This window comes from Protopterus annectens, chromosome 10.part0, assembly GCF_019279795.1.
Source record: "Protopterus annectens isolate FY-2018-M chromosome 10.part0, PAN1.0, whole genome shotgun sequence".
NCBI classification, from domain to species: Eukaryota; Metazoa; Chordata; order Ceratodontiformes; family Protopteridae; genus Protopterus; species Protopterus annectens.
Window position 1 is genome coordinate 105,082,292 of NC_056744.1, and position 25,377 is coordinate 105,107,668.

A 25,377-nucleotide genomic window follows, 5' to 3' on the forward strand; every position below is an offset into this window, starting at 1 on the left:
AAGCATCACAATATGATGCATTTTGTCAGTAAGAAAATGTTAGAACTACATATCAAAGATAAGAGGTAGTAGTACATTTAACGTGAATATGTAAATAATGGAATAAACAGTTAATAACGAAGGCATGGTAAAGGTGAAAACAGCTTTTTATCTCTTTTTGTATGCTGCATTCATTTGTTTGTGTAGTAACATAAAAGACTAATGAAATATGGCATAATGTATGTACGAGTTTGTGAGATTATTTATAAAGAAGGATGCTCTGCTAAGAAAATATAGGCCAATAAACAAATCAAAGCTACCTATTGTGGAGCAGATCCACTTATAGACTCTCCAAACCCAGTGAAGTGGTAGGTTCTCTCCTGGACCAAAATGTAAAAAGAAAAGGAAAAGTTTTCTTGCTCACAGTAATCCACCATTGTATTCCTGTAGACATTTTCCAGGTGTTCAGCTAACCAGAGCAGAATGTATACATTCTCAAAATCAAGTAATAAAATGAGAAGCAATCCTTCTTAGAGCTTTAAATTGTTTGGTATACTCAAGGTAATCACTTTTAGCTCTCTGATTCCTTTCACTAAGAAGATATATGCAAGACATAAAGCAACATGCCTTAATAGCATTGACAAAAAGAAGAATATGGTATACTCTATAAGCACTTGCATGAGTGCATGGATCGTGCTATCCCAAACAGAACCAAGACACTATTCTCCAAAAAAGGAAGCCAATCTGGTGGCCCCCTGCCATAAACAAACTGTACAACAGAAGGAAGAAACTGTTGCAAAAGAGAGTAAAATCCCATGAGTGGAGGAGCTCCCTGGTCCGCCTCAGTAAGAAGCTGAGATCCCTTGTAAGATCCTCCAAAGCTAGCTACGAAAACAAAATCGCCACTAATTCTAAGGACAACCACAAAGCATTCTATAGCTATGTCAAGAATCTCGATGGCAACACCCAGATCTGCTCTGAGTTACAGCACAACGGCATGAAAATTACAGAACCAACTGATATTGCCAACATCCTGGCAGATAGGTTCAGTGCTAACTTTACCCCCCCCCCCCCCCATCCCCTAAAGGGCCCATATCTATACAGGAAGAATGCATAATCCTTGTAATCACAACTACCCAGGTAAAAGCTGCACTCTCTAAAGCCAAAAACACAGCATCCATGGGACCGGACAACATTCCACGCTGCGTTTTACACGAACTTCAGAACGAAGTGGCTCCCCACTTAAGCACCACATTCAATAATAGCCTCGCATCAGGCTTTGTGCCCACTGAATGGCGCACAGCAACAGTTATCCCACTCCACAAAGGGGAAGCCACCACTGATCCCAGGAACTATCGACCTATTAGCCTGACGAGCCTGGTCTGCAAGGCCATGGAACGTATCATCATGGAACTCATAAACAAAGACATTGGTAACTTCCAAACTCTGGATCCCACCCAGTTCGGGTTTGTGAAAGGCAGATCATGCCTCTTGAACCTGATTGACTTCTTTGAGGCAGTCATCAAAGCCGTAGATGAGGGTAAGGTAGTTCACCCAGCCTATCTTGACCTTGCCAAGGCTTTCGATACCATCCCCCATTCTGGAATTATAACTAAACTCACTAAACTAGGTATAAATCCCTACGTCACAAGATGTTTGCCAACTGGCTCACTGACAGAACCCACACTGTAAAAGTTGCAGACTCCAAATTTGACCTCAAAGCAGTGACAAGTGGAGTACCACCGGGTTCCGTCCTGGGACCTTTCCTGTTTGGTATCTACTTCTCTGAAGTACAGGCTAACACAGAAGGCCTCTGGCTAACGAAGTTCGCAGATGACTGCAAACTAGGAGCCATAGTGAAGTCCCCAAATGATGTGGGCATCCTACAGAAGGGCCTTGCTGAGACAAATGCCTGGTGTCAGAGCCATGGCCTCAAGCTCAATGCCAAAAAGTGCAGTGCCATCCTCTTTGGTAAAAACTCTGTACCCATGAACTACCACATAGACAGCAATCTACTTAACACCAAATGTGTGATAAGAGACCTTGGGACCCAGGTGGGCAGTAGTCTCTCCTTTGATAGTCACATCGCCACAGTAGTCAGGAAGTCCTTCTACATGGCACACCTCATCATAAAAGGGCTCTCATCCAGGAAAAAAGAGGTCATTGTTCCCCTCTTCTTGATACTCATTAGACCCATTATAGAGAAAAACGCCCCTTTTGGAATGTACCTCACAAGACATCTGCAGCAGCTGGAAAGGCCACAGAAGTACTTCACAAAGAGGATTACTGGCCTCAAACAACACTAACCGCCTCAAAAAACTCCAGCTTTACTCCTTAGCATACCACCTACTCTGAGGTGATCTCTGCCTAACATATAAAGCTATGTCAAAACCAGAGCTGTTGGACATGCTACACCTAAAGAAATCCCAATCCCTCTGAGCTACGCATTCTAGGGACCTAAACTTTGTCACCACAACAAACAGGACATGCTAGAGGGATAGATTCCTGTCCCAGAGACTTCCCATCCTCTGGTACAGGCTACCCATCTATTTCAAGCAAAGTTCTTCATTAGCACTCTTCAAGAAAAATCTTGATGAGTGGATGGGAAATAGGAAATACACCCGGGGATCACTTCTGTGTCTCTGCTCAACAGTGGTAGAGGAAAATAACTTTCCTGGGTGGCGTAAGCCAGGGAACCTTGTTGGCTAGGCTTAAGTAGGCCCTTGGGCCAATGGCCTAGTACCTACCTATGAACAGAAAGTTTTTAACCCTGTGAATGTGATTTACTATGGTCTGTGAATAGGGTTCTTGTCTTGATGAGTTTATGGCTTTTTGAGGTTAGAAGAAAGGTCAAAAAGTAAACAGTCTGATGAAGCAGTGCTGCCTAGGTTTGATACCTTGCATCTTCAAAGCCTAAAATATCTAATCAGGAAGGGAATGTCAAGGCATTATTAAAAGAGCATAAGCATAATTTAACCTTTACTAATGGAGCTTTGACCCAAGTTAATAAACTCAGCAGAGAGTTGTACAAATCAGCTGTTATAACTACATTCCAAACCTTGCAATGCAGGCTTTAGTTTGAACTCATTTATTACTTAGGTAAGTCCATTAGACAAAGGTGTCAGTTTTCAAGGATGAGCTGTGGGTACTGTTTATTAAATGACTTGCACTGAGTCACGTGGTGTAGTAACGGACACTAATTGAATCAAACCATGGACTACAGGATGAAGATCATTAGCAGCTTCTTTCATAAACATCATACGATTCTTTTCCAGGATTTAGGTAGTATATTTCATGTCATATGTGCTTAAGTGTCTACAGTTCTCATGCCAGACATTTCCCATGCCTTTGTTCTGTAATTACTGTCACATTTGATATCTCTGTTGGATAATCTAAATGAACTTTAAATTAAATGTTTATACTGTATTTACTACACTGAACCAAGACTTGTGTTTATCTTCTACTTGCTTGAAGTTCAGTTGTTCACAGCTCATTTCTTCACAGCTAATAGCTTGTGTGTCTATTCAAGTAGCAGGCATTTGAATATGCAAACTGTGTCTGTAGTTTCTCCAAATTTGTGAAACCTTAGAGGCAATATATTTATAGTGCAGGGGGTGGGTCAGAGCCTCCACAATGGAGGGTGCAGAAGGGAGCTTGCCGATAATGAGTATACTGTTACTAGAACAATCAGCAGTGAGGTGATAAAACAGTTGGTGTTCGAACTAGTAAACTAGATCGTAGACTTGTACTACTGTGATGCCTAACTACACCTAGGTAAACTTGTCCCCCAGTGATGTGAGACTGTTTCACTAATGGTTTCACTGCATGCAGCAAAGTGATAAAACTTAACACAGCTGAGTTAGTAAACTAGATCCCAAACTTGTGCTACTATGATGCCTAACTACACTTAGGTAAGCTTGTCTCACAGTGAGGTCAGACTGTTTCACTAATGGTTTCACTGTATGCAGTGAGGTGATTAAACTTAACACAGTTGGTGTTTGAGTTAGTAAACTAGATCCCAAACTTGTACTACTCCGATGCCTAACTACACTTAGGTAAGCTTGTCTCACAGTGAGGTCAGACTGTTTCACTAATGGTTTCAATATATGCAGCATTACTACAAACCTGTCTCAAGCACCTTCTCCTCTGGAATGTAAATCCCAATACTTCATTTCATATTTGTTCTGGTATTTCTGTGCGTGTCAGCTGCTTCTTTCAGAAATTGTGCTTTTTCTGCCATTTGTTTGCAACAGGCTATAAGTGTGTAGCTTAGGGCAGGGTAGAAAGTAAATAAATATCAATGCCTTTAGTATTACCAAACAACTCACAGTACAATCAAACTAGAGTTGTTAGCACATCTTTTATGTAGATTATGTGCTGTATTCTAGCAGTCACTGTAGAATGGTCAATATAAAGTAATAGACTAACACCACAGTAAGACAACTAACACACCCACAGCTGGATTTGGAAACTCACATTTAATTGGCAGAATTACTTGATACGCATGAAGGAAAAGGCAGACTGCAATCCACAAAACATAGGTTTCAGTGGGTAAGCAGATTTACACTTGCTGGTCCCCAGTGGGCACACAATTAAAAAATTCCATATATCATGTCAGTAATGTATACTGCTGACTTTGGAATACAGTGCATTGTATGCAGGCTTACAATGATCATATCGCTGCCATGTGTAACTATAGCAAATTTCAGTATGTATGTCATATACGTGAAATTATGTGTCAAAATATCACTTATTCTGTCAGGCAGTTTCTGAGTACAATAATCAGCCTAATACCAGCTTAAGATGGATTTATTTAGGGAAAGGTCTTACAGACCTAGGGGCTGCTTCAGTTAGCTGCTTTTCCACTAAACACATCACAACAATCTGGCTAATTACATATTCACAAAGCCTCTTAAAAGCACCCTCCTCTTGAGTCAGTAAGCTTCACTTAATATGTGCAAAGAACCGCATTTTAAACTAGCCACATGGTTTAAGATTTGGTGTTACTTGCTTACCACCTCGGTGTAGACTGCCTTATCTGTAGTTTACACTCACTCAGATTCCATCAGATCTTATGGAAGACTATGACTGCTGACTAATTAATCAATTGATGGAAGCACCCATCAGTTAAAACTGAATAATGGAAAGCCTTACCTGTGGCACCTTTGCCTTCAGTTCTGCAAATATTTGGGAGAGGTCTCTATTATACCTGCTGACATATTTGGAGATATCCTGAAACACAAAGAAAGGTATGCATGTTTCTGTAATTATAAACAAAACAAGCCTTTAGTCCTCATACCTGTGTCCATAGCAATGATCCACAGACTTAGTAAATATAAATATTATTAACAGACATAAAAGGTAAATGAAAACTCATGCAGCTTGAAGATGATAGTGCAGCTCAATGTACGCCTATACTATGGGGATCTACCAGCTATAGACTGGTATCATTAATGCACCTCGAAACTTCAGTTACATCCTGTGATGGTATATCACATGGGCTCTTCTTACGTTTGCAAACTCTTGATTATTATGCAAACTGAAAAGTCTAATATTAATACACAAAGAGCCAAATTCTGAATCTGCAGGCATAGTTAGCTATGAAAAGAAATCTGATTTCCCTCCAATTTATTTGTTGCAGGAATTATCTGTATGAAGTATGTATACAGCTGCTGGGGGGTTTGCTTATAAAAGGCAATGGAAGGATATTAGGGGGCCCACCCACCAATGGAACATAGTGCCCCAAGCTGTGGCTGAACAAAATATCATACTACAAGTAGTACTGGAAAGACAAGGGTAAGAATAAAATCCACATTGTGCAAAATATACATGTAAAAAACAGGACACAGCTCTCACAGTCAACAAGTTCAAACAGAAGAACATACACAAAAGCAGGTTAATTATGAGGTTAGATGTGAAAACATATTAGTACAAATAGGTGGTATGGAATTAGCTTGGCAAAACAGTAACTTTTCTATCTAAATTCAAAAGAATGAAGGAAATTTAAATTAAAATTAGAACAACCACTAGAAGGTGCCAGGGATTAGGGACATGCTGGCCACAGGAAGTAATATGATTCAGTGGTGATAGCAGACAGGTTCAAGCCTGAGCCATAATTAAAGGATTCACCTCAAAATTCTGCAAGAGCCAAGGGAAGCATTACTACCTGACTGACTTCCCTTTTATCAAATCACATGAAAAAGGCATGTCACTCAAGGAATGAAACAAGGAAAATGATGCAGTCACTTGCCAGAGAAAGGACCACCTACTACCTGAAAACCATCAGGGTGCAAAACCCAATGCAGTACACCGTCATTGTATGAAGACACCATTAGACAGGTCTATTTGTATTATTTCTGATTAGAATGCTTAAGTAGCAGGTGGAGGTGGTGATGTTAAACTGCCATCCTAGACTTCAGCAGGGTATTTAGTTAGTGGTGTTTTTTTTCTTTCTTTCTAGGTATGTGCCCATTTTTACTTTTGATGTACAAGAGCTATGAAACAATGCAAACAAAACTTGCAAAAGAAAAAGTTGGAAACATAAATAAGAGATAGGATGCAATCAAAGATGAACACTTAAACTAAAATAATAAAAAACACTTGTTTAAAAAATTTTATGGATAAAAAATCAATTTCAACACTTAAAACATAGCCAAAGTAAAGTTTCAAAATCAAACTGTACAGAAACTGTGAAAGGCCACCGAGGTACATGACAAGTTTTAACTGAAGAAGCTGTATAAGCAAAATTAATACAATGAAAAACATCAAAAGGAGGCAAAACTGACAAATGTGCATTTGTGATAAAAATGAAAGGATTCCTGTCAGCTGAAAATAATGTACATGAATGATGACACCTCAAATAAAAGTCATTGAAACAACCTTCAGCAAAATTTGAAGGAAGACCCCTGCAGCCCTTGTGATGTGGAACACCCCTCCATGAACGTATATATACTTATTCAAAGGGTGTATATTAGCAGAGAAAAGACAAATGTGTACTATCGCTGAAAGCTATTTCAGTGAAATTAACTTGCTAGACTGGCACTTTCTTACTGTATTATCGAACCACAGACAGGCACCCAAATGAAAACAATCAGAAGTCTCTAATCCCAGAGCACAGACAGCTGGTATGCCCCCTCATGTACTAATGTGCTTAGTTCTGGGTACTCCATCTATACAACAATGTAAGCAGCCTACAAATGGGCAATATAAATGGTATATGATGTCTTCTAGGCCACCATAAAGGTATGAGGGGTACAACAGGAAAATATAACTGTCCAAGATCTGTACCAGGCTGTTATAATGGTGCATGGCATGCATCAGGAAACACGTATGATGCTAAATCTGTCTGATGTACGAACTGTACATAAAAAGCTTATCTTTTGTGATTTTGGAGTGTAATCAGTGGCCGCTCCTTGTACAAGTATATTTGGTTCAGAATGTGGTGATTAGGGCAAAACAAACAAAAAATCTTGGAATCTTGGCTCCATGTGCAGTACATTAACTTCAAATATCTCTCTTCTCTTCGAGTAAGCTAATTAGGGAACTAACGGAGGAGATAGTGCTGCCTGATGCAAGAGCTCTATGGAAAAATATATTTGTGAACAAGTTATATACCTACATCTTTTTCTGTCTCATTATGTGTGTGTATACACACACATACATTTGTATGTACGCATACATGTATTTGTAGCTGGGCTATCTGGCATCTTGTGTAGCAACCTGAAATGGAACTAGTCTCAACTAAGAGATGAGGAGCAAAAAAAAAAAATAAAATAAAATCTTTTCAAATTTGAAGACGCCACTCCCCAAAAAAAGCCGTTTCTGCTCTCTTGCTTGCCACATACATGTAACACACATGACTATAAATGCAGTATCATTCATTGCTTTATGATGCTGCACTATCCTAACAGCTTCATAAATCAATGCTGGTACTTCACTCTAATAGCTTGTTCCCATGGCAGCTGCCTCCTTCACCCATTCTAGTTACAGATCTGATATGTGTGTGTGTGTGTGTATATATATATATATATATATATATATATATATATATATACATACATATATACATATATATATATATATATATATACATACACACACATATATATATATATATATATATATATATATATACATATATATGTATATATATATATGCACCCCACAACCCTTGCTAATTTTATGTGCCAACTCCAAGACTGCACTACACTGGGGTAAGGGCAAATCCCCTGATCCTGGCTGTTTTTCAATCTCATACACAAAAAAGCAGTTGATAACTGATCAGCTGATTTTCAATCAACACTACCAGATTTTTTTTTTTCGCCCAACCAACTGAACATAACCTATATAGCGCTATATGCACATATGTGCATGCGCGCGCGCACACACACACACACACACACACACACACACACACACACACACACACACACACACACACACACACACACACACACACACACTTCATACTCATAGACTTCCTGAGGCTACTCAAACTTTGAAGTTCCCTCCCTCAGACCACTACTCCTTTCAGCAGGAAAGCCATACCAGTCAATCTCAGAGTAAATTTGTGGATAACCATCCCGCCATTTAGGTTATGATTAAAGGAAGAAAGAGTGTTTACCTGCTTAACATGACAGGGACTGACGTCTAGCTGGCTTTGTACTTCCCACTCCCTCCTGCCCCAGCCAAGCAAGTCCTGTTTTTGCACACTGCCACGACCCTTCTTCCTCTCATTATTTTGTTTTAAAAAAAAAACTTTATTCCCTGCACAGGCACTACAGTGCTCAGGTTTTAGGTTAAAAAAAAGAAACATATTTTCTCTTTTAAACTGTAGAAAACTGCTTGCTACAAATTTAGAAAGCAGTTGCTATACTTTATCCAGCATGGAGCACTACAGCACTCAGGTTTTAGTTAAAAAATAAAAAAAAAACTGGTCTCTTTTAAACTGTAGCAAGAAGTTGCTACAGTTTATATCCTGCATGGAGCACTACAGCACTCAGGATTTACTTTAAAAATGTTTTAAACTCTAGCAAACTGCTTGCTATAATGTAACAAACAGTTGCTACAGTTTATACTCTGCAGAGAGCACTACAGCATCAAGATATACATTAAAAAAGAAATGTTGTAAACACAGCAGTTGATAAAGTTTAGATCACACATAAAGTGCTACAGCACTCAAGTTTGCCTAAAAATGCAATACCAGGTTTTAAAAGCTGGTATGTGTTAAAGAATGAATGGAATCAGCCAATATTGTCCCTCCGCCAATACTCTGTGCCTGTGGCAGTGTTATGCTGCTAGCAAGTAAAGTTTTTTCCACAGGTTTGTGAGACACTGAATTATAAACCTGTCCCTCCACTATGTTTTATTTATCTGTTGGTGAAGATTTAGGTCCTTCGTTCTAGTATTGTTGGAGATACTGGAGTTGTGGAGATAAAGGAGGTCCAAGACAATTGGGTCTCTAATGGAGCAGTAAGCAAGAAAGAGATCTCCCCCTTAACAGTCTACAAGCCACTGAATAAAGGGATAAAGCTTCCAGCTTCTCTTGACAGCTCAGGGACTTTAGGCTTGTAATCTTTAGGAACATTTGGGGCTTTCAAATTGTTTGATATATTTAGTGAAATGCATCCCAGAAGGAGTATTGCCATCGATATTTGCCTGATCAATGCTGAATATATGGGAGTGATTACTTCTTTAGAACTTGAGAGTAGTCCTTTGGAAATAAGCTGAGCTAAATAAAATCATTTACTGACATCCACTGTAAAATGATGGTCAAAACACAGAGAGCTATTAACCCAAGTACCTCGGCCCCTCAATTTTTGTTTTACAGTGGTGTACTGTCCACACAGTATAATGAGGGGAGGGCTGTGTACCAAAAGTCATGATATTACAATTTTCAGAATTTAGTTTGAGCCCAATTTTAGTACACTATGAGTTTACTAGGAGAATTCATTCTGTAGGGATTGAATGTCATAAGGTGACTTAACAGCAACCTCCAGTCTGCAGTCATCTGCAAATGTTGCTAGCCAGTGGTCTTGGCCCTCTGCTTGGAAATCTCAGAGGTGAATACTAAAAAGAAGAGGTCCGAGCACTGAGCCTTGAAAGCACTTGCAGCTCACTCTATGTGGGTTCTGTCTTTCAGCCAGTTTATTAACTACATATGAGTCGATTTTTAAAGAATTTAGCTTCTGTATAATGCCAGCATGGAGTATGTTGTCAGAGGTCTTGGCCAGGTCAAGATATGCCACATATACTGCATGACTATCATCTATAGCCTCTGTAACCCCTTCAAAGAAGTTTACCAGATTAAATAGATAGGATCTACCAATCTCAAAACCAGACTGTTAGGGGTCAAGTCTAATAGGGTTCTTGATATTGCAGTTTATGAGGTCAGTTGTAATACATTTCATGGCTTTCCAGTTGAGGCTTGCAAGGCTGATAGGTCTCCAATTACCTGGGTTGGTTGCAGGGACGTCGGAAGGCATACGCACTGCTCTGATTTCAGTACAACTTTTTTAGAAGAGGGGGTAGCTTTTAAAAAAAAAAAAACATACGTATTTCTTCCTTTTGAATGGGTGTTGGCTCCTTTAAGGAGAATACCAGCCTGGTCGGAAGTGAGCTCACGTCATGTCCGGCTGGCTGCGAGCAGGAAATGTGCAGAGTGAGTGAACGAGTGGAAGAAGACAAATGGATGGATTATCGCTGCGAGTGGGGAAATGTGCAGAGTGAGTGAACAAGGACAAATGGATATCACTGTGAGCAGGAAATGTATCAGGTAGAGAGGTGTGTGTGTATGTGTGTGTGTGTGTGTGTGTGTGTGTGTGTGTGTGTGTGTGTGTGTGTGTGTGTGTGTGTGTGTGTGTGTGTGTGTGAATGTCCCCACATAATACACCTGCTGGCTATAGGTGTTCAGGCTCAAACCCTGTACCTTTGCTTCAGGGTAAGAAGAGCCTAAAGTCCCTAACCACCACCATTTCTGAACTTTGTTCAGATTTGCTTTTCTAATGGTTGTGAGCTATGGTGAGAACTGAGAACTGAAGTTGCATTTCTCCCATTATTGTTTTTGTTGTTTGTCCAGGTTTTTTGTGCTAAGTTGTGAAGTGAGTACTGAATTTGTATTCCCTCATTATTGGCTTTCTTTGTCCAGGTTTTTTAGTGCTAATAGGATGAGAGCTATCTAAATGATAGCCATTAAGTTTGTCTTTCTATGTTTCAAACTGCTGATTTAGCATAGTGGTATGTTGCACTGACTGTAGTGTATATGGTTCTGGGTTCAAGACATGCATGGTGATAACATAGCATTTTATTCTAGCAGCTTTCCAAAATTATACAGACAATGTTTAAAATGTGTCCCTGGTTTTTGGGCTTTTGTCCCCCCCCCAATAAATGTTGGCCTTTTCCAGATTTCTTGTGCTGCAAAGTTAAGAGATACAGCTGAGTGCCGACATTTTACAAGGAGCGGAGAGCTGCAGGGGAACTAAAGTTTAGTGCTGCTTATGCTGAGTCTGCTTGTACTTTTAATAGCACAACAGGTAGTATACTTGCTTTTGATGCAGAAGGCTGTGGGTTCTTCTCCCACAGTAGGCAGATGCATTGCTGATACTGTACTGTGTTGTAAAGGGGGGTGGATGCTGTAGTCCGTTTTGGCAAAGATATCTAGTAGCAACTATGAACCTGTTATCAGTTTGCCATCCATTCCCTATTGCAATATTACTAGCATATCATTGTTTTTAATGCAACATAGGCAATTTATTCCTCAAGGGCAGCAGTCACTTTATTTGTAGATGAAACCATGAAATATAAAGTTGTTTGCTAGCAGCAGCCTCTTCATTAGTTACAGATTTCTTTAATGTGGAATTATGTAGATGGCTTTTACTAGTTCAGAGATTGTGTATATTTACTGATACTGGTGGACTGTAGAAGTTTGAGTAGACTTTTATGATGGAAATGTTATGAACTGGGCTGTTTTGTCATTATTGGTGCATGCATTTTGTTTCATTGTTTACTGGAAAAATGTTCAAAACAAATTTAAAATGCTCTCTAACAACTATACTGTATTGTACAAGGAATATAATTTAATACAATCAGGAAGGTGTATCAAAGAGCACGTGCATGTTTCATGTGCAAGGGGTCTATGATTTGAAAACAGCCCAAAGTTAATCTTTATCTGCCACTGGCAAAATGTATTTTCTTTGAATGTGGGTTTCAATGCTGTTTCAATGAATGTGAGTTTCAAGGGCAGAGAAGTTTTAATGCTAAGTCTAGTTTCACTGTGACATTGCATTGCTTTGTTTAGCAGATATATATTGGTGTTGGTGCTGTAAAATGCAAAATAAAACTTTTCTGGCAAATCATTTAGGAATGAAGTCACTAAATAATGACCAATGTTAAGTTTCAGACGTCATAATCTTCAGAAAAATTCATGCTAAAGCAAGACCTGATATTCTATCAACTGTCTTACGTTTATACAAGATCAATGTTTAGTACTGTTTGTATGTTCCCCCAATATATTTGGCCTTGTCCAGATTTCCTGCATTAAGAGGTTGAGAGGTACGTGCAAATAAATTGCTTTATAGAATTAGGAATATCCAAACCTCTCAACTGTCCCCAATTTTGGCTCAAAATGTTGCTCTCCCCCTAATAATCTCTCCGTAAAATAGCAATTTTGGAAGAAAACGTGGAGGGTTTACTTTTATAAATAACTGTAATGATCAGAGTTATACATTACATTTATTTCAGAAATGCATGTAGATTCTCTAATTTTGTCAGCTGCTCAAGTTAACTGTGCTCATATTAAAATGGTGTCCCTTCTTTGACAGGTTCCCAGCTGTATCGTCTGGCAATTTTATATTTCTGCATCACATTTTTGGTCCATTTTTCATAAAATTGCGGTTTTCGGGCAAATTAGTGGCAAATCGTTAAAGACTGAAGTTAGAAAATAATGGCAGACATTTGAGTTTCAGATTTCATACCCTTCAGAAAATTCATACTAATGCAAGACCTACTACTATTCTATTATCTTTCTAAGTTTATAAGAGCAATATTTAAAAAAAATGTCCTTATTTTTGGGCCTTTGCCTCAGTTTTATTTATGAGTTTGTTGCTCTAAGAGGTTGAGAGGTATTTGTGTGTGTGTGTGTGTGTGTGTGTGTGTGTGTGTGTGTGTGTGTGTGTGTGTGTGTGTGAGGTAGGTAGGTAGCATACCTCTCAACTGTCCAAATTGTGCAGAATGTCCAGATTTTTGGCCCATATTTTTTGTCTGTTCCTCATAGATTTTGTGATTTTCTAGAAAATCATTAAAGGCTGAAGTTGCTAAATAATGACAGAGTTTCAGACTTCATGTCCTTTAGAAAAAATTATACTAGCACAAATCCTGTTATTCTAGCAACTTTCTCATACTAGCACAAATCCTGTTATTCTAGCAACTTTCTAAGTTCACGAGAGCATTATTTAATATCTGTCCCTGTTTATTTTAGGCTTTGTCCACATTTCTTGCACTAAGAGGTAGGTAGGGGTGTGTGTGAATGAAACACCCTAGTTAGGGGTAGCAGGTGGTTAGTAATTTACTCAAGCTCAAAACCTGTACCTTAGTTACAGAAAACAAAAGCATGAATCCTCTACCCCAACTACCATGCTGCATTTTTCAAAGAATTGACTTTCAGGTTCATTTTCAATTCAAGGAACCGAGTTTGAGTGAATTTATATTATATTACTGAAGAGGCATTACAGCGAATGCCTCTTCATCGATACTAAAAGAGCGAACCATGAATTACGACAGTGGCCGTAGCTTGGCTGGGGAGGGGGGTAGCAGTTTGAGAGCAGTGAGTACAAATTTGAAAATCCTAGCTACACCCCTGGTTGGTTGTAAGGCCACCCTTATTGGAGGAGTATCACCACTATAATGCACTACTCATCAGGGGTGAATTATTTACTATATATTCTGAAGAAACATGCAAACGCCTAAACACACACTTGAAGCCACTTAGTTAACAAACACATACTGAGGAGATTGACCTGCTTTAGCAATGCACTGGCTCACTTTAACACAATTTTGTGCACTGTTTAATACACAACATTAACATTCTCCTTTTTTTAGCTGAAACCCACTAAAAAAATTTGCTGGGGTTAAATGGCATTTCAAAGTCCATAGATACTGGTCACAGATTCTGAAGTGTATACAATACCAGAACACAGACAGTCCCCTTAATGTATACAGAGTCACTAAAGTTATCTTCATTAGTCAATAGGCCAGATACTGGGATGGTTTTCTAACTCTGTGGAATTTGTGAAGTTGAGGCACAAGTTCTTCAGTCAGTAGGGCAATGGACTCACTATTATATGATACTCTCTGCAGAATCTGGGAACAAGTCTAGAACAGAAACAGACTCAGGTTCCTCATTTGATACTTCTTCCCAGCCACTGTCCCAACATGTAACATCAACATTCACTTTCTCTGGCAAATTCACTGTCTACAGCCATTGCTGGTCTAGGTCTCAAATGGCCAGAATGTCCCCTGTAGGATTTTCTTTTTCTGGACATTTAAATTCAATAAGAAACTGGACCTGTTTTAACAATGCTAATCATCTGAATTCACTGTGGACATTCCCTAGTGGTATAAGTGGGATAACTGAATTCTCTTTGTTGAAAGCGCTACCCCTGTACACTTGTCATGTTACAAAAATATGCATTTTGAGAAGTGCACCTAGGTGCTATAGCCACATAGCATGACACTAGGTGAAAAAAAAACATTGTCTCATGGTACTTAGCTCATCACATAAGATGTTTGCCTTTCTAACCCCCCAACCCCTCCACTCTAGTGATGTTGGCTGTGAAAACATTTTAGCATATCTGCCACATATGGCATACTACAACACACAGAACCATGACTGGGTAACCAATCTAACTACAAAGCTATGACAAGCAATCCTGCCAGTGGCAGTTCATGTGGCATTACACAACCATCATCTGCATTTATGTTAAGTAACAGTGCTTTGTTGTAATGGCCAATGGGGGAAAGTTTTTATGAATCACTATTTGCCAGCACTGTGGAACACCTCAAACACTTATGGAAAATACTTTCCAGAAAGACTTACAAATGTATGTTTAAAACAGAACAGGAAAATGAATAATTAATTAAATAAAATTACTTGTTTTACAACACATAAATTAAAAACATAGAAAACGTACAACAGCAATTATATAAAATATAAGCACCAATTTAATTATAACTTATTTGCTGCCAATTTGAGCATACTACTTATAGAAATACAATCTTTAAATTTTTTCTACAGAGAGAGCATATATACATGAGCTCTTGATAGAAATTGTGAAAATCACAGCAAGATGTCACAAAACATAAATACCTATATTAGGCAAGGGAATAATGCATAGCCCTGCAGTTGCCAAAGGAAATAATTTTAAGACAGCCTTGACATTAAGTTACAATGCTGACACTAGTAATATTAAAAATATAAATGGCAATAACTAGGGATTGTTTTCACTGTTTGAAGAAATAAAAAAACACAATGGAAGAAACATCATGCGTTGTGTATAAAAATTTTAATATTTAGGAGAAATTGGAATAGTTTAAAGACAACTATAATGATAAATATATTTCAAATGCCACCAAAAAGGCCACATATAAGTGTGGGCATTGCAATCTACATAACTGCATCTATGAGGATATACTCTTAGGGTTGCCCACTGTATATTAAATTTTTACTTAACATTTAGACCTGGTATATAAAAGTTCAAGGGGAGAGCCATCAGAGTTAAGAACAGAATATAGAGAATTGCTCTGGCGGATCAGATTAAATGGAGCAAGCCCCCCTTGCTTCAATGACTGTATTTCTAAAATTTCTATAAACAGTGTGCTCAAGTGGTAGGCAGCTAAATTATAATTAAAATATTGTTGTATTTTATGTATATTTTTAGTTTATGCATGTTAAACTAGGTAATTTTATGTAAAGCACTATTCATTTTCTGGTACTGTTTTAAATGTACGTTTATAAGAGTTTCTCTAAGATACTCTCAATTAAGTATTTTTACAAGAGTTTTTGAATCAAGGATGCAGAGCTTCACTTATTATTCCTGTTTCTTTTTTACAATTGTTTCTCTCATCGTATGATAATTTTAAATGCTACCTATTGGCTTTTGACATGAAGTTTAACTTAGTTCTGAAAAAAACTGTTTCTACTGTGCAGGAAAGCACTAAGTTTTGAATTAAAACTATTGGATTACACTTTGGTCCCCTTTTTTTGGTCCTTTTGTTTCTGGATGAGGCAATGGAGCACAACTATTTATGGTTATTAATCTTCATAGATGCCCTATTGTGCTCAAGTCATTTGAGTACTATTCATGTTGCCTGGCACACAGCATCCTACTGCACACAATTCCCAGACTTTGCGACAGGTCTGTGCATAGTGGAAAACAGCTGCCCTTTTCATTCTTTAACAGCAGTGCAGTTTGGAGCATGTACTGCACCAACATATGCATACCAGTTAAGGGACTACACATCATGTGTATGAACTCCTTAGCCTGAATTCACGGTAAGCCAGCAGTGATAAATCTTTTAAGGGTTGCTGCTGGGGAGAAAGTTCAACATTTTTAGAATAACATCAGTTACTTTTGTTGGCATTTCATGTATTTATTTTCACTGAGCAGATGACATGAAAGGAGTAATAAAAAAAGACGAATGCTCATGTACTCACGTGGGACCTTGGGATCTTCTGAATTTGTGGTACAGAATTTGAAAATGGCATATAATCCTGCCTTGGCCAATTCAGGATATGAAGTATGCACACACATTTTATAAAAGCTATAAAACAGAATGAAATATACTAAAATGTATCAGACTACCTCCCATAAACAAATGTGCAAAATAAGGACAAGAAAGCAGCAAGCTAAACCTTGTTAAATTAAGAGGCAATATAGAAAAAGACAAGGAAAAATAAATATTCTCAAAATTGCATAGCTAGGTTTGTACATTTGCTACAGCATTTAGTGTCTTACTAACACTGTGCTGTATCTGCAACTTAAAAGTAGAACAGATATAAAGGAAGACCAAAGAGACAGTCACAGATATAGATTTCACACCATCATTGTTTATTAGATTATCAGTCCCACTAGTCACACTAACTTTAGATTTATCAGTTACACTGGGATCGGATGCATTGTAGTCTCTCTGGAGGAAATGAAGCAATTTCTGTAACAGTGTCAAGATGGGCTCCGATGAACTCTAATTGCTGAGAAGGTTGTAAGCTTGACTTTGCAAAATTTATTGTTATGCCTAGAACTGTATAGAGGTGTAGAGTGTAATCTCTTGCCCGTTCTAACTGATGCCTGGTGGTAGTGGTAAGGAGTCAGCCATCAAGGTATGGAAAAACTCGAAAGCCCTGCAGTCTGAGATGAGCTGCAACCACTGCAAGGCATTTGGTGAACACCCTGGGGGCTGTGGTGAGTCAACAGGGCAGTGCTCTGAATTGGAAATGACTGCCTCCCAGCCGGAAGTGCAGAAAACTCCTGGAGCGTTTGTCCATTTTTATATAGCAATATGCTTCCTGGAGGTCTACAGAGCACATCCAATTGTCTTTTTCCAAGAATAGAGATACAGACTCTACTGAGACAATCTGGAATTTGGTTTGTTGCACTGTCTTGTTGAACTGGCTGAAATCCAAGATGGGTCTCCAGTCCCCTGTCTTTTTGGGCACTAATGAGAACCTTGAGTAAAACCCGGATCCTGTCGGGTCTGGTGGGACTCTTTGGACAACTCTTCTGTCTAGCAGTTTTTGAATTTCTAAGATTGCCGCTTCCCTTTGACTGGGTGGAATGTCTGGGAGTTTCTTTTGGGTTATTGGGAGGAAAGACAGTGGAATTTTGTAACCTCTGTATATTATTCCCTGCACCCATTTGTCCATGGTTAATATCTACCAGGCAGATTGGTGCAGAAAAAGTCATCCTCTGATTAACTCCAGAGAAAGGCAATTGTGCCCCCGTTCAGGGATACTGACAGGAAGTACCAGAGAAAGATTCTCTGGACACCTGGTTTTGCGGTCCATTTCTTCCTCTGGGGCGGCATCTGCCATTACTTCCCCCACTGCCCCAGGGAAAGTCTTTGCCACATGAATCCTGGAAAGGCCCTTTGGATTTTTTTAAACCATAGTTTCCCACTTCTCTAGTTCCTAGAGTAAGGCCTCTGAGGAGTGGAGAAATGTACGCCTATGGCAGAAAGGGCCTTGCCATCGTTTTCACATTTGGCTAAAGTATTTTTAACCTTGGGACCAAAAAGGGTGGATCCGTCAAACGGAGTGTTGACAAATGACACGTTAAATGGCTTTGCAAAGTCACGCAAGTGCATCCAGGAGTGCCTTCTAATGGGTATGCCTGAACCCGCTGCTCTAGTTGTCCCGTCAGCTGCATGAGCAATCAGCCTCATGGATGAGTTAGAAAATGCATCAAGGGTTGCCAGCCGAGATAAAACTTTGTCCAGAACCCCTTCAGACATGGCTCCTCAGAGGGTATCTGAGAGCTCCTTGATCAGATCCCTCTGTAATCTTTTAAAGTGCACCACATAATTCAAGAACCTGAGAGTGAAGGTCGTTGAAGCATAAACATGCTTCCCAAATCTATCCAAAGTCCTACACTCATTGTTAGAAGGATGGCTAGTCAGACTTGCCTCAGCAAGTTCCTTTTTTGTGGCTGTCACCATCACCATGGCATCAACGGGTATAACTTTGGACCAGTGTGGTTCATTCTTAGGGGCTGATAGGATATGATCAGGCCTCTTGGGGACTGTGGAGTCAGGCATCTCCCATGCTCGCTGAGTGATCAATTTAACAAGATCGTCAGCAGGTACAGAGATACAAGAAGTAGAGGGTTGGGCATGAAAAGCCTCCAGGTATACCGACTCCTCTGATGAAGGTTGGCTAGAAGACCAGTCACCCCTCTGCTTCAGGATTTCAAGGATGTCCCCGAAGGAAACATCATAGGGGGTGACCTGGGGAAACCTTCCCCTTCATCAAAATCAGTTTCTTCGGTGAAAGACTCCTCCAGGGAGTCTAAGTGTTTCCTCTTACACTTCTTCGCAGGTACTTCCTCAGGGGAATGATCCGGGGAAGTGTCCGAAGAGAAAACCACCAAAGTGGGTCTATCCTGGGACATTTGCACCCTATGTCCTGGGGTAGGGATGGATGGTAGCTCAGGTTGAGGAGATGTAGAAACTTGTCCCGACAGGGATGGCAAAGGCTGCAAGTCCCCCAAGCCTTCTCCATGATCTGGAAGGACACCCCCCCCCCGAAGAGGGATGGGAGCCTGGAACTGAAATAGACTTCTTTGGAACTGAGGTCACACCCTGCACCGAGGAGGTGACCCCTGACACAGAAGCCTGGGTTGATCCTACAAAGGCAGAAGCACTGATGGACATGGATGGCTTCGAAGATAAGAGACACAGTCCATGCACCTCGGGTCTGACCAGAGAGTCTCGACCCTAGGAGACCTCTGGTACCAAAGGACCGGAGGAACTCAGGGTGACTCTCAGTGCCAGAGATGGAGTTGCTACTGGAACCAAGGCAGTCGGTGCCGAGAGTGTTGGAACCGAGGTCTCCAAGGTCTTGATTGGAGTTGGGAGGAGAAACTGGCAGTGTTGTAGCAGAAGAGGTTCCAAGGCCGGGTTGGCTAGGAACCGAGGACAACCCCCTTGCTGCTAGGAGCTGATCTAGCAGTCTCATGATGTCGCCTCGGACAGACTCTTAGTGGATCTGTATGCTGCTGTAGATGGAAGTCTGACTTCAAGGAAGGAGATAGGCAGTCTATCTTTAAAGGGATCAATGGATGGATCGTACTTAGATCTAGGTACTGAGATCAGTTCAGGTTTGTCTGGTGGCGACGGAGTCAAGGAACTCAATGTTGGCCCCAAAAGTTCAAGAATTTTGGTGTCAATTTCTGATTTCAGTGCTGAGGAAGTGGTCAGCACCGAGGAATGTTTTGTTGCCTTCTTAGTCAGTACCGAAGCACTGGGAACCAAAGAAGGATGTTTTCTGGAAGAGGCTGAAGAAGATGAAGAACTGGTTTTAGTTTTTGACACAGAAATTACCTCTTCAAAATCTGTTTTCAGAAGACCTTTCAAAATTAACTTGTACTTACGTTCAGTGAGAGGTCTCATGGAGAACCCATGACAAACTGAACAACTCTCTTGCAAGTGAACTTTGCCTAGACAGTACACACATAAAATACGTGCGGCTGAATTAGGCATTTTGTCCTGACATTTTTGACATCTTTTGAAACCTGAGGTGCCCTTAGGTTTAACTGGAGATTCAGCCTTTTCTGCCATATCCATAAAAACACAATCATACAATGAAGAAAAGAAAAGATCCTTTTTTTATAGCTAGAAAGAAGTAAAGAAATGGAAGGAAATACCAGCTATGGTATTACAGACTACCTCAAAAGATAAAAGGCAAAAAGGGAAGTACAAGCAATGGTACTTTGACAGGAAACTTCTAACGGTAGAGGAGAAATAAAGAAAAAGAACACTCATGCACAGACAAAGGAGTAAAAAGTGGAAAGGAGAGGAGTATATAGAAACTAAATTCACTAATAAGTAAGATATGAAATAAAATTATAAAATAACTCACAATAATATTGCCTAAGTTCGACAGCAGTAGAAATGCGTTTGATACACAAAGCGGCAAATGAGATTTGAGGTAATTTAGGGAGGAACATTATGGGTAAAAGCCTACCTCGAGAATTTAGAGGGTACGAGCTGAAGTAAATGGCTGAGTTGGTTCAGTGGCTCAGAACTGAGCCCACAGTCAAGGATTGAGTGAAGACTGACAACATCAGATCAATTGTTAGCTGGATAGGTGAAGTGGTCCTATGACCCTTTTCAGTCATGACCAGAGAATACAACTAGATATAAAACAAAAAGTAAAACTATTTACAGATAAATTTACATTGGCAATGGTAGTAACATAGTTGTAGATACAGCATGGTTATGAATTTTCATTTAGGAACAGATCATTTTGAATTTTCAGGTAGGTACAGTTTATTACTGAATGAACATATTAACTTACAATTTAATTCCAAAGCATTTCAATGAATATGGTATGAGCTGCATTAGTATTAAACCAGTAGATGGAATACAAAGCTGTTCCTCATAGGTGCTTTCTAGATCACATCTCTGAAACACTTACTGGCATGCACACATAGGTTGTAAAATGTCAGGTACTGCCATTTGTAGTTACTTTGAAATTGATGAAGATACTTAGTCTGGCTGTATGTTTCACTGTTTTGCACTTTGACTTTTGTTTCCACAGTACCTAGACCCACTGCATGGAGCTGCACTCTGCACACAAGCAGGAGGAATTGGAGGCAATGAGTAATGCATTCCAATTTTGAGGAGGCTCCTGACCATTTTAGAGTGGCCGGGAACACTATCAGGACTTTGGTGAACTTCTACGGTCCACAGACTGAAACTGGAGTAATGTATGGCCTTCCCATTGCTGTATATATCAATGTATATATAGCCCCCACTATACTTGCTACAGAGACCTTTCAGAGACAGACTTGCAACACTGTGGGTATCTCACAGGCTTCAGCCTCAAGGATACTATAGTAATTCATCACTGTTACATTAGTCCATGTGGATGAGCATATCTATTTCCCATAACTGCCACAGTTCAAAGCTACTACCATGCATGCCTTCAAAGTTATGTCACATTTACTTGAGGTGACTGATGTGATAAACTGCACCCACTTGACTATCAGGGCACCATCTGGACTACAAGGGGGACATACTAACAGGATGGGCTACCACTACATCAATTGCCAGGTAGTGTGTGATGCACATGGTTGTGTCACCAAAGTATCAGCCCAGTACCCTTGTAGTACCCATGATTCCCATATATGGCACACCGATTGTGTTCCAATCTAGTTGTACAACAGATGAATAATGTCATCTCAATAATGTTTATTATATTTTTGCAACATTAGCAGCAACTCTTTGAAATTCCAAAATGCAACCTCAAGAATCCTATTTTGCATGGTAGGATACTGCAGGGACACCTTGTTGGTAAGTGCACCCTAAATCGCCAAACTTCCCTTAGTATTTTCCACATGCAGTGAGTAATGTGCAATGATTAACCAGCCTATCATCATGTACCCCCTTCCCATTATGTTTTTCATGTGACAAAGGTAACCTACTTAAACCCTGGCTAATGGCACCAGTCCATAATACACAGAAGATGCAGAGGAGTTTTAAAACACTGCCCTCTCCCAGACAAGGACAGTCATTTTGCAAATATTCTACCTGCTTATAGCCCACTGCTACTTCCTGGACAAGACTGAGAGGGGGATCGCCAGTATGTCTCTGCTACTGCATGCACAATGTCTACTGCTTGCTGCATTTTGCACAATATCTTGCCTGGTACACCACTACCACAACCAGAATCAGATACAACCCCAGTGGTCATGTAGCTTCTTCTTTTGCACCAATGACCCTTGTGCAAGTGAGGATAGTGACTACAGCCAGTCAATGGCAGCTTCATGTCATTTCCTCAGACATGACTGTGCATGGTATACAACAGCACATTTAGTCTACAACTACAGCCCTTGATAATCACGTTGACAATTACTACATGACAATATATAGTCACAATGAAAAAATTTGTTGCATGCAGTGTTATTTGATGGCTGCATGATCAGCTTACACTGTGCATCATACATGCCTCCACATACCATATACCCATGTACAGTTGCTATGATAACAGTTGTAATTATTTGCACAGTGAACACCAGACAAAATTATGGACAGTTGAGAAGTATGGATACAGATGTAATACTAAATTATGATGAATTTGCACTCACTCCTGCTTGTCAAGGGAGTGTTGGTATTTCAGGTTGTCTCATGGGTAAACACTGTGCCCCCCCTTTTCTCTGACACTGAATTTGTACGGTGGCATGACCTACTTGATGCTGCAGAGGCCCTTGTTCACATAACCTTTTATCTGAAGGTTTTTAAAGATTTGCAATAATTTTATAATTCCCAGATTTACCTGTTAATGTCATTGGTGTGAATAATTTCAAAATATAGAGGGTGGACATTCTTTTGCGCCATGAATATTAAACAATAATTCACATATATTTACACTGATATAAGCTGGAGCATTTCAAAAGTTTAAAAAAATATTTGGGGTACTGCACTCCAAAAAAAACTTTCATTTTCTCCCCATATACATGTGATAGTTGGTCCTTAAACCTTTCTATCAAGAATCCTCTCTCCAGATATATCTATTTACACAGGACTTAAAGGAGTTATGTCTTCATTATGTATCAATTTGCTCTCCCATCCACAGGGTTACCAAGAGTATGCTTTCTTTGAGCAGATTAGCATCAGTCTTCCTTCAAGGGAAATCTTACTGCAACAGCAGTTCTGTAAGAAATCACAGAGATGCTTTAGAGAACATTTTCATCTTTGGTCTTCCCACATCATGTGTGAAACAGGATTAATTAAGCATCCACACTTTTACCCTGCCTAATGTAAATACATATGCACTGGGGATTACCCACAATGCACCTGGACTCCAATAGCTATCCCCATCAAGATACATATCTCATCATTATCTATGACTGTCTCTCTTGACATCACAAGCCAGTTAAGGCACCACTGGTGTAATCAGGTGCACTTTGTATCACACGATGATCCATAACCACACAAATCTACACAGCTAGTAAAACATAGAGTTTCTCTCTGCCCAAAGGATCTATACGTGGATCTATAAGTGGTTGATGAGCATATGGACAAACCTCAACATGACTCATTCAGGAAGGACAGTACACTTCTGCAGCATGATACTCTAACAAAGGCCAAGAGATGGATTCAGATAATGACCCTGCATGTGTTCTACAGACCACCTCCCCATGGTATGATTGCAAGCTCCTGAAATGTGCGAAGTTATATGGTCATGTGGCCAGTGTCTCTCTCTTGATCTAGTTGTCTCACCACTACCACTTATCCCTGCACTACTCCTTCAGGAGTTTATGCCCAGTGTAACTTTTCAAAGGGTTCTTTAGTTTGCTTACAGAACTTGAACATGAAATATCAAGCTTACTGGTAGCTGACACAATAAGGGGACTGCACTGGTATATACAGTAAAAAACATATTTCATAACATTAGCTGACTAAAGATTATGTCCTTACTCCATATACTTAGAAATGCACTGTTTGGCATATGTATGTTAACACACAAATGTGCTTCATCTGGAAGCAGACAAGTCTTTAATGATGTATACTGCACACAGAGCCAAATTAGCTTTGGTACAATTGGAAAGAACTTCAGTTTCCACTTGTACATTAATATAAAAATACTGTATTACAAATGGGATTTCAAAATAAGTTAAAACAAGATGTAGATAGTTCTGTTTGAATTAGTCTTATTGCACCATATTTGGATTACTATGCACATTTTACTACTCAGCAAAGACATATTAAGGATTTACAGATTTCCTACTGAAATCACAAAAGTTCAACTTATAAAGTCAGATTAAGAAACTTAAATTGGTTAACATGCAGACCATGATATAGTGCCTATTACACGCAAGTTTAATTTACTACTTATTTCAAGACCTCTAATTAGAACTCCAACAAAAAAATTACAGACACATGCTAAACACACACACACTCCATACAAGCTCATGTGTACATGTGTATGCATAAGTGTAAGTTCATAATGAATAACAACATATCTTTTCTTGACACTGGATCCCCTGAATGTTCAAAGAACCATTACCTTTAAATATGCTTGACCTTGGTGTTGTTGATAATTTACCATTCTCAAATAAAAGCTGGCAGCTATTCATTTTAGTCTCAGCATTTTTATCTAGTTTTACATGAAGACCTCACAACTATTTCAAAAATTGCAACAAGGCCAGAGCAAGTAAAGGCTTACCAAGTCAATCAGAGGTTTTCCTTTGAGGAATCTACGGATGACCTGTCTTTCAATGTTCTGAAGATTGTACTCCACCACAGCTTCCTGTCCCTTCTCCAGACTATACTGGCAGTTAGTTAGCACCACTGGAAGGATGTCTTTGGTGGGGTCCACCTGGATTAAGTGTGCATCTGTCATATCCTCCAGCTTGACAGTTAAGCTAAAAATGTAAGGTATACTTGGATTTAAAAAAATAAAGTTGCAGTACTTTTACTTTTCATCTATGTGTCATTTACTTCATTTTTGTAACAAGAAAGCGGGAATAAACTCCTTAAAACAGTTATCTAAAGGACAACTATATTCATACTGATAAATTTAACATATTGAAATATTAAAGAAAGTTTTAAGTTTGTCAAATGGAGAAGAAAAAAGAAACACAATCATACAACTAGACAAGTTCTGTCTAACCACAGTTCATATTT

General features: G+C 39.4%; 1 protein-coding gene across 1 annotated transcript in view; it reads right to left on the reverse strand.

Moving 5' to 3' along the window:
• LOC122812984 (E3 ubiquitin-protein ligase rnf213-alpha-like) overlaps window positions 1-25,377 on the reverse strand; it is a 1,982,151-nt gene that overhangs the window by 113,444 nt on the left and 1,843,330 nt on the right. Inside the window, 2 exon segments of the mRNA XM_044085079.1 lie at window positions 5,134-5,211; window positions 24,917-25,115. Coding sequence (XP_043941014.1) covers window positions 5,134-5,211; window positions 24,917-25,115 — 277 coding nt within the window.